We start from the raw sequence: 10,659 nt of genomic DNA, 5'->3' as shown, positions 1-10,659 counted from the left end.
GCGGGTGGGGGGGCGGAGCGCGGCCGGGTCCTGAGGTGACACGCGGGGCGGCGGAGCGCGGCGCCGCACACCCCCACCCGGGGGCGGGCTGGGGCCGGAGGGGCGGGGGGCCGGCGGGCGGGGGCCGGGCCCAGCGAGGAGGAGGAGCCGCGGAGGGAGGGCCGGCGCCTCCCCCACCCGGACCGGGCATCCCCGCCGCTCCCGGGCCCGGCGCGGCCCCCGCCCCCCGCGCCGGGCCCGGTGGGGGCCGCGGGGCGGAAAGTTTATCCTCCTCAGGCCCCCTCCGGCCCCGCGCCCCGCTGCCCCGGACCGGTCCCTGTCGGGGCACCGCCGGCGCTCAGCCTCGCCGTCCCTGGTTCTCGGCGGCGGGGCCGGGCAGTCTCTGTCCAGCCTCACCCTGGAGCCCCGTGGGCGCCTCCCAGAGCCGGCGGGGTCCCCGCGCTTCTCCCCACCAGGGGGACCCCCTCCTGCTGAGCGTCCCCGGGCCGAAGGGCCTCGTGTGACCCCTCCCCCTTCCGTTCCTGGGAGGGGGCCTGCGCAGCATCCCCGCCCCCAGCAGTCGCTCCCATCCTAGTCTTGCCCTTGCACCCCTCGCAGCCAGGAGGGTGGGGTCTTCGTTTCTGTGGCAAGTGATGATCTCCATATTCCCTTGCCCTTTACCTTCTGTGACCCTGATCCTCCTTTGGCAGAGGGGTCCGTATCATCCTCTCATCCTCTGTGGAATCTTTTGGGGCCTCTGCACACCATTTATTGACCCTTTTGTCAGGACAAGGGGACTCGGGCTCCCCATGTTCTTCTTCCCTCACCCAGTGGATAGTGGGGGCCTGTGCAGCTCTGAAGTCATTTCTAAATAGGAAAGCACATACTTCTTACAGATTATGCACGCTCTCCGCACACTTTCCTGGGTTAGGGTGAGCTCATTTCCTGAATACCCTTTGAGTTGCCCTCTCTCTCTTTTGGGAGGAACTGGACATTCCACTGCTCTTTTCCCCATCTGTCTCTCTCCCCTGACACGTCTCTCTCCTTGGAGTTTCTCGTCTGGGTGAGGGTGGTTGCCCCATCAGATATAGGGCCGGGGTCCCGGCAGTGACGGCCTGTGTCTGAGGAAAACGGGTCTATTTTTGCTTCCAGTTTACTCTCGCTCTTAGGTCGGGGCAGCATTCATCAGTTGACGCTACCCTCCCCCCCCAGAAAGAGGTTCATGTGCCCTTGGCTTTTGGTGTTCGGATTACTGTCTTCTGTGCAGTGAGAACCAGACTTCATACATCCTACATTCAAGAGACTTTGAACCTTCCCTGGAAATAAACTTCCCATTTCTTTTTTAAGAGAACTCATATCCTCCTTATGGCTTCTGTTTCCCAGTCAGCCATATTTAGTGAGCCTGTTACCTTGACTTTTTCTAATTTTCTTAAATTGTATTCATGTTGGCTGGGTAAGAAGAAGCCATATGCCTTTCCATCCAGAAAAGGGAGTGTAGACACCCATGTCGCCCACATGCCATTCGGGAAGAGGTTGCTAGTGTGCTCCTTGTTGTACTAGAACCTTCCTTGGGCCCTGGTGTTGTCTCTCGTGGGATGCAAACATTTCTTTCAATCTTATAGGTTCCAGGTGAAGGGGAAATTTAGATGCTTTCTGTTTTTTTGCTGCTCTGGTTCCTTTTTGGCAAAAAATGATACTGTGCATTTGTTTATATGTATATATGCACATAGGCATGTATTTATATGTGAAATCATATCCTTTACTTATACACAGGAAGTTGGAAGGGTTAGATGACTCTCTGTACATCTTGGGTGTATATGGGGACCTTGACGTGTAAGGACATAGCTATGTATCACTGTTGTTGGTAACTCTTCAGGCTTAGAGGAATCAGAAGACTCATTGATAAATGGCCAATTCTTAACCGCTCTTTCCTTTGTCATTTGTACTGTACTGAATAAGCAGAATGACATCCTGAATGTCCACCAAGTCCCTGAATGCACAAAGTGTAGAGGGCTTGCCCATGTGCACCAAAACTTAGGCATTCTGAATTTAGGGGTGGTCTCCTCTGCTTGGTTCTTCACGGGGTGAAAAGTTCCCATCTTGACTTCTTTACTGCCGTGTAGGAGAGAGAGATTTCATGTATTTTGGGCACAGGATAGGGGCAGGTGAGAAGAATATGTGTTTGTGACAGAACTAGGAATGAATGGCCATAAATATGTCACTGTTTTATTTTGACCATTTAAATAATTGAGAGAGGTTGTGCACATTAGGAAAAGTTACCTTTGGGAAGGCCTGTGACACTTTGTGGAAGGGTGGGAGGGATGATTCTCCAGGTTTTCTCTGAGCATCACAGTTTGTGTATTTGGCCATTTCCCCTTGGCTCTGGGGCCCCTCCCTCCCCTCCCTCCCATAGCTGGAATGGCTGTTGGGTGCCTCACTCAGCAGCCCAGTCTTACTTTGGGACAGGTCGAGTGTGGAGCCCCGTCCTCCCCGACAAGCTTTGTCAAGACTGCGCTTTTGGACCTTGAAGCGCTTTTCTAGCCAGGAGACTCTCTACCTGGGTTACTGAGTCCGGGGCAAGGTTACCTGGAGGATTGCTCAGCATGAGTCGTTGACTTCACGGCTTTGCCCCTCCGTCAGTATTGAGTTATCCGGTGGGTATCATACCCATTGTCTGAAAGTTGTGCTTTTGACCTCAATTTCCTTTTTTTTTTTAAAGTTTTTATGCTATTTCTATTCTGCCTGCATCTATATTCAGTTGATGGAATTGTGTATTTTTGGGGTGTAGTATTAACGACCCTGGGAAAACAAGAGTTGACTATCTGCTGTATATGTTGGCGTGTTCCCAGTAGAGTCCTCTCTCTTCCAGTGGTGGATCCTCTCCTGCTCTTCCCTGTACCACCGACTGCCTTTTGGAATTTTCCCTGCCCACCAGGGTGCTCCATTCCGAGGGCAGTAGAACGAAAATGGTAAAGGTTAGAGGAACACACTGGAGGTTAGTGTGCAAAGTTAATGTTCCTTTCTTGGAGTTTGATGCAGTTGTGCTTTCTGTGTCACCTGTCCCCGTAGATTATTGGAGATCAGCTTTTTCCTCTTACTTTTCCAGTGCACGGTCAGGTAGACAGGTTCTGTTCTCTTAATGATTTTTCTTTTTTATATCTTTCTGTTAGAGCATCACTCTCCCCTGCCCGCAGCCCCCTCTCCCCTTACCCCCAGCTTTCTGGACAAGGTTGGGTGACCCACGGGACATCTCTTCCCTGGCCTTTTTGAAGACCTGACTTATCCTGCGCCTGGGAAATGTTGGGTTTCTTCATCTCATTGTTCAGTGGATTCAGAATGTTGACGTGTTCGCGGCAACCTGTACTCATGGTCAGGTTGGGTCAGATTTTCCTTTTCCAAACAGTAGGGTTGCTCTTGCCTCCTCTTTGAGACATCTTTATATATCCTGCTTATCCACATTTTTCCATTTCTTTAGTTTTTAGGCTTTCCTCTTAAAATAACCTATTCTTTAGAGTCAGGTGGCATTATTTTAGCTCTCTGTTTATGCTGGGTGTGGCCCCTGTGCCTGGTGGGATTATATTTCTTTCTGGCTGCTTCTCAGTTGGCCCATCTTCTAGCTTAACATTTCTTCCCTTCCTCATTCCTCTGGGCCATTCTTCGTTTCCCATTTCCTGAGTTTTGGGGAAATACATCTTTGTGTGCAGTTGTACTTCTTTCTAATTTCCTTATGGAAAAAGCAACAGAAGGTGATTCTCATGTTCTCTTCCTTTCCCCTCCTAGTTGTGTGCATTGCCTCCTTTGTGGGACCTTTGCATTTGGCCTTTTGGAGAGAAGTTGTTTTTACATCCACGTTCCCATCACTGAGTGCATTCATCCTGGAGACCTTCATTCACTGAGCTTGTATTACGTGCAGGGATCTGTGTGTGCGTGGGGGGGCAGGTTATGTGACTGCTTGAGACCATAGGGGTCTTGTTAGCCTTTTAGTGCAAATGACATCGCTGCGTATCTTGTGCTTGTCTTTTTATGTATTCGTGTAAGGAATTCTTTTCTGAACTTGTTTGGATTGTACTCTTACAAAGAGATAACTCTAATTAGTTATAGTGTACTATCCCATTGAGCTTTTCCATGTCCCTGCAGGAGTCGGGGTGGTGGAGAGGGTGGAGGGCAGACTGGGAGAAGCACTCAACAGCCTTCCTTCAGACTGTGTGTGGGGTGTGTGGGGGTGTGGGTGTGTGTGTAGAAAAAAGTAGTCAGTCTTCTTCCTAGATGTCTAGGTATAACTTCTAGGTCAGTTAGATATATGTTGATTGGGGCGCTTGTATAACATTTGAACAGCAGCATAGTGGGGATTGTATAGAACGTGAAATCAAATACAGCCTTTATAGAAGGAAGTGATAGAACATTTTCTCATGATTAACTGGTAAATTTCATATTATCAGATAGTAAGGACAGTATGTGCTGCTGGTACATTTTCGCTGCCAGGAAGTGTTATATCTAAATTTTACGCCTAATTGTCGTGAGCATTCTTAGGCTAGGTATCTGGTATACATATCACTGCTTTTGTTTATTATGTGACTTTTAATTCTTTACACTTTTTATTGGTACTGTTATTTGTGTCTTTTCTTAATTTTGGTAAATAGCCTTATAGTATTTTGGGGTGTAGGTTTGGTGTACCTAATGATGAGAGTAATGATAAAGAATTAGCCTGAAGTGCACTTTTTCTTTTCCTCCTATGTTAAATCAGATTTCCCCTCTACAATATCTGTAGAAACCAATTTTGCTAGTGTTTCAGTCTTAAGAAGAGCTCTTGTTTAAGATTGTTGTAGTATGGGGTTTGCCATTGTACTTTATCTGTGTGAATATGTGACTGAATATTTTCTGTGGGGACAAGGTGATGTGTGTTTCTGTTGTATTTCCATTATAACAGATCATTTTCTAAAATGTTCTGTATCTTCTGGAATTACTTACCATGATCTTTTTTTTTCTTTTTGATGTTCTAGGTGACTTAAATCCTACCTCCCTTTCTTCCCACAAGGTTTGTTTATTGCCCTTCTCATTGTTATTATAATAAAAAATTGTAGATTACTGTATTTATAGCCTTTCTGTCATTCAGTAAAGAGGGATGCCCACCATTCTTTTTGTCCTGTAGTAAGAGGCAGTGTTACTCCTTGTAGGGAGATGGAATGGGATTTAAGCCACAAGGTAAGGGGTGATGGTAGTATTTGTAACTGGATAGCATCCTCGGTGAAACACTGTGTCCTTTTGGCGCCTGGGCCTCCCCGTGTAGAATTTTGGAAATTTTTGTTTTTGCTGCATTTAGCCAACTTCTTTCTGTTTCTTTGGCTTGATAACGATACACTTCTTTGGGCAGAGGCAGCAAGTATACTACTGATACTTCATTTGGGGCCTTCATTCACGAGGTAGTGTGGGGTCTTCTAATATCATGCTGCCTGTTTTAGTACCATCTCTGGTCTTTGGTGTCTTTGAGGGTGAGGGCAGGAAGTGTTCTGGCTCCGCTTCTATGTCCATAGAACATGAGTTAGGATGCACGGTCATTCACCCCCTATTCCAGATTATAGTGTGTAATCTGTCTTTCTTTTCTTTTTATTTATTTTTTGAATACCTAATCAGGTTCAGGATATAGTTGATCAGACGCTATTAGATCCCTGTATCTTGTACCATCCATGGATGTCGTGGCCATCAGTCCTGCGATTAAGATGTGTTACCATTCTGTCATTGGGACTTGTAAACATATAGATGGTCTTCCATCCTGTGATATTTGTCATGTATTTGTAAGGAGAGTGTTTCTTTGTATATATTGACAAGGACAGCCATCCTTGAATTTTTTATATGGTGGGACGCAGTAAAGGGTGTTTTTTTTTCTCCCCATCAGTATGCTGGCTGTGTATTTCTGAGGTTCTCTTGCATCTTTTTGCTTTGAACGCCATTGGTTGTAGAAGGTCATGGGCCTCCTTGTGTAAAGATTGGTAATGCTTCCTGAGCATTTTTTAGTTCATTACCCTGGACTAAAAAAGAAATATGTACCCCACTGCAAAGAGAGGCCAAGTGTCAGCCACATTACTTCCCTTTTCACTTTTTTTAAAGAGGGTCGTTCATTTACTTTCAGCTAATTGACATACCGTAAGCTGGAATGACCAGAGATATTTTTGAAATGGTTCTTCTTCTACATTCACCCCAGTGTTTTGCTCATTCTTGGTAGAATTGCATGTTCTCTTCCACATGAGTCCCTCATTTGGAAAAGTGCAGTCCCATTTTATTTCTCTTTTTCAGATTTAGCAAGGCCCTTCAAGACATGTAATGAACGTATCCCTTTCTGAGCCTGTTAGGAGAGGGTATCGGCAGGGGAGGAAGACGTGCTGGTTGGGGCTGGATCCCTCACTCTGCTCTCTGCAGTATGGCTTTGTACTTACAGGTGCCTGATGTGACGTGCCTTCAAGTAAATGTTTGGGGCTGAGTTCTGAACAGTTTTAAACACGTCATCACCTGGACACTGATTAAGTGGCATTAATCTCACCTGTGATCTCACTTCCTAATGTCACCCAAAATACAACCCCCCCCACCCCCACCGCCCAAATCTAAAAACAGCACTCATAACAAAATCCCCAAAAAGGAGACCATGAAGGCCGGCTCTGACCCGCCTCCTCTGCGGCTCAGCTGCTAGCTTTGGACACGTTGTCAGTCGCTCCTTTTTGCATAGACAGCCTTCAGTGGGGTTGGCAGGTGACACAGAGCGTTCAGTCATTTAACAGACCGTGCCGGTCTCTCCTATCTTTCCTTAGCAGTTACCACAAGGTAAGATCATGTATTTAGTCACTTAAAAACACTTGCCAAGGGGATTTTTCCTCCTTTATTTCCACCTGACCTTTAGAATGAATACTGGAATTTGTCTTCTCATGGTAATAGTGAGTTACTGTGTCCCTACTTTTGTGCCCAACCTCTATGAGAAAATGGGGCACTAACTCTCTGAAACGGCAGTCCGACTCACCAGGACTCGGACCTTCTCTCTGTGGCCTGCACATCATTGCGGAGATGACTTATAACTTTCAGCTAAATCTAGTGTCTGTAACAAGTGATAAACCAGATATCTAAGTCTATTTAATCTTTTTTACAGCATACGTTTAACAGTATGTATCTGTGTTATATTAGAATGATATGCAGATACAGCCAGAGGTACTCCTGCAACTAAAAAAAAAGAAAGAGAGGAAGAAAACAAAGGCTTTTTTCTACTTTGAAAAACAAGTACTATCTTTTCTTCCTTCATCAGGGTTGATTTAGATTGCCAGAAAGCATTTCTGAGGGTACAGCAATACAATCAAGAGTTAGTCTTTTTAAAACTTAGATTTGGTTTTTAATTCTTAGCTGAAAAGTTATTTTTATTTATTTATTTATTTTTGCGGCATGTGGGCCTCTCACTGTTGCGGCCTCTCCCGTTCCGGAGCACAGGCTCCAGACGCGCAGGCTCAGCGGCCATGGCTCACGGGCCCAGCTGCTCCGCGGCACGTGGGATCTTCCCGGACCGGGGCACGAACCCGTGTCCCCTGCATCAGCAGGCGGACTCTCAACCACTGCACCACCAGGGAAGTCCCCTGAAAAGTTATTCTTGAGGAGGTATGTGCCCCACTGGTTTTCTGGGGCACATGGATATCAAACCATTTGGAAGCAATAAAAAGAAATTGGTACAAAGTGGGAGGTTATCAAAGAGAAGGAAAAGATGCGATAGTGAAGAAATTACCCATTTATTTTATTTTATTTTATTTTTTACCCATTTATTTTTAAAAAATAATCTCAAAATGATGACTGTGATTGTAAATTCAGAAATTCTAAGGAAAAAAAATGGAACGTTGGTATGGTTACCATGCTGAAATCGGCAAATATACTTATTGTATGAAGAACACTCCCCAAAATGGGGATGCTTAGAAGATAAAGAAGTTGATGGGATTGGTTATTTTAAAATGTTAAGTGTTTTTTCTCTTTTAAAAAATAATTGAAATAAAGTAACCCTTAGTTAAGAGAATGTAAACTTTAATGGAAGTTCAGCAGAATGAAACATTTAAAAAGTGAAATTTGAAGATAAGGATTTTTTATTGTGAATCCACAAGGGGGTAGTGATGTTCTATCAAAGATACTTGTGGTGGAAATGTGAGATGATCTCTTTTAACATTTTAGATTTTCAGATAAAACCGGTATGTTTGCATTTTAACTTAATAAGATCTTTTTAAAATGTTTATTGGCAAAATTGTTTACTGCTTAAATTAAAAAAAAAATCCGTTTTGGGTGAATGGCTATTTTAAGCCATGTGAGTGGTAAAGAAGAGAAAATGTCCCTGTAGTTTTGTGCTCTGGAGGGGTGATCGAGGCTCTGAGGGTCACTTATTTTCTAAGACTGTAATAATCTTAAGTTTCCTGGGAAACATTAGGAATCTAGGAATCAGTTACTTAAGTGTCCTGAATAATAGGATTTTAGTAAATTGTGTCTAAACTTCATAGAAGTTTGTAATACTAGTTGTATTTTTTTTTTTAGTAGTTGTATTTTAAGTTCTGTCAAGAGATGAAAAATGTGAACAGTCCACATACTAGCTATTCTTAATAGTTCTAAGTAAATCAGTTTTTTTTTTGCAATACGCGGGCCTCTCACTGTTGTGTCCTCTCCCGTTGCGGAGCACAGGCTCCCGACGCACAGGCTCAGCGGCCATGGCTCATGGGCCCGGCCGCTCTGCGGCATGGGGGATCTTACTGGACCGGGGCACGAACCCGTGTCCCCTGCACTGGCAGGCGGACTCTCAACCACTGCGCCACCAGGGAAGCCCCTAAATCAAATTTTTATAATCTCTTTTTTTATTAGTTTATATTACATCATTAGATAAAAGCATTTTTTCCCCTGTTACATAAAAATTCCAGTAGCTTGCCTGAGGTCACTGAGTCCCACCCTGTATATTCAGAATTGTTTAAATATTAGGCGTGGGGCTTCCCTGGTGGCGCAGTGGTTGAGAGTCCGCCTGACGATGCAGGGGACATGGGTTCGTGCCCCGGTCCGGGAAGATCCCACATGCCGTGGAGCCTGCGTGTCCGGAGCCTGTGCTCCGCAACGGGAGAGGCCACAACAGTGAGAGGCCCGCGTACCGCAAAACAAAATTAGGCATGGTTTGGCAATGCCAGATAGGTTTTAGTGAAGAACTAAAACTATGTTGTGTGCTCTTTTTTGAATGTGATGGCACACGGCGGGAGGAAGATTTAAGATGCGAATGAGACTTTGTTCTTATTTAGAGACATAGCTAACCATACTTTAAAAAAAATAGTACTTTTAACAATAATATGAAATATTTCCATGGTTTAGAAGTTATGATTGTTCATGGCATATGCCATGTGTATTTTTCATATTTGGCCTAGGGAAAAGGTTGTTAATGTGGTTCTTTCTCTCTCTCTCTTCTCTCTTTTTTCCCCTCCCTTGTTTTGAGCAAGGGCTTTTTCTATCTTATATCCTTTATTAAATGACTAGTGGCTTAACATCCCCAAAGATGCACTGTTTCTTCACAGACTACCCTGAGCTCTGCTGGGAGCTGAACTATGACGTCAGCGTTTTCATTCATGAGTTTGGTTCTTCCAAATCTCTTCTCTTGTTCTGTGTTCCCAAGCTGAGTTCTGGCACATGGACAAATCAGTTTACCATCAGCCCATAAATCAGCGATAAAAGGTAAAACAAAAGATAAGATACTGGAGTTGTTTCAACAGAGCTGGAGTTGCTCATGCTGATTTGCATCAGTGTAGCTTGGACAAGGTTTCTGGCGAAACAGATTGAATCCTAAAAACAGTCAGTTTAATTATCTCATGATTTTGTGGATTGAGCTGTGTTGTGAACATATTGACACTACATTTTTGTTCTCCCATGAAGTTCAGGGTGCTGTGCTGTAGCTCCTTTGTTATAAAGCAGCATTTCTGTTGTAATTTGGCTAAATCAGAGGATTCTACTTTATTTCAGAGAGGTTAGGCCTGCAGATTAAATTATATTCTATGCAAATTACTTTTGGAATACATTTGGATTTTTTTTGAGGGGGGAGGGATTCTCTTCCTCTTGAAATATTTTAAATAACTATTGTTTGATACTTAGAGTTTCAGTATGTTGTGATTATAATTATGTAACTGGCATGGCAGCTCTTGTGTCGGAGTTGGGTTTTATCTTCCTAGATCACATACTCCTGTAGCTGTTGACTCTAGCTTCTCCTCCAGGGAGGTCACTGCTTGTAATTTAGTGCTGCGTGAGAGCAGTTCTTGAAGAAATCTTGTTTGGAGTTTGCCTCTGCAGGGCCGTGTTGGAGGCTGAGCCTCTGGCGTCTGGCATCTTTCGGGCCTCCTGTAGTTGATGAATGGTGAGCTATAAAAAAAAGTTCATTTTCTCTGGTTTCTTGGGGGTTTGTTGACTTTCCAGTTATTTAATTGCCAAGAAACATCTAGAAGTAAAATGTGTTATATTTAAAAATCATTTTGGCTCAGTTACAATTTATGGTTAGAGATGATACAAATTGCAACCATTTTGATTGATACCCAGTGTTACTCCTGAGATGACTTTTTAAACCTCCTGACAACTCAGAGATATTGTCTTCTCCCAGCCTTAAATGAAATGAGAGCTTGGTGTTCCTTTAGGTTGAGCCAAGTTTTCTGGTGG

General features: G+C 44.4%; 1 protein-coding gene across 7 annotated transcripts in view; it reads left to right on the top strand.

Annotated features, from left to right (window-relative positions):
• The window catches only part of CAMTA1 (calmodulin binding transcription activator 1), an 894,875-nt gene that overhangs the window by 761 nt on the left and 883,455 nt on the right, over positions 1-10,659 (top strand). Inside the window, exon 2 of one of the 7 annotated variants that reach the window (XM_027110318.1) lies at positions 4,980-5,014. The exons of the other annotated variants lie outside the window; for them this stretch is intronic. Coding sequence (XP_026966119.1) covers positions 4,980-5,014 — 35 coding nt within the window. The remainder of the gene's footprint in view (positions 1-4,979; positions 5,015-10,659) is intronic. 7 annotated transcript variants of the gene reach the window in all.

This window comes from Aethalodelphis obliquidens, unplaced genomic scaffold (genome assembly GCF_003676395.1).
Source record: "Aethalodelphis obliquidens isolate GAN/ISIS:26980383/991018 unplaced genomic scaffold, ASM367639v1 scaffold9, whole genome shotgun sequence".
Taxonomy (NCBI): Eukaryota; Metazoa; Chordata; class Mammalia; order Artiodactyla; family Delphinidae; genus Aethalodelphis; species Aethalodelphis obliquidens.
The sequence above is the reverse complement of the archived record's forward strand: the minus strand, read 5'-3'. Positions and strand labels throughout refer to the sequence as shown.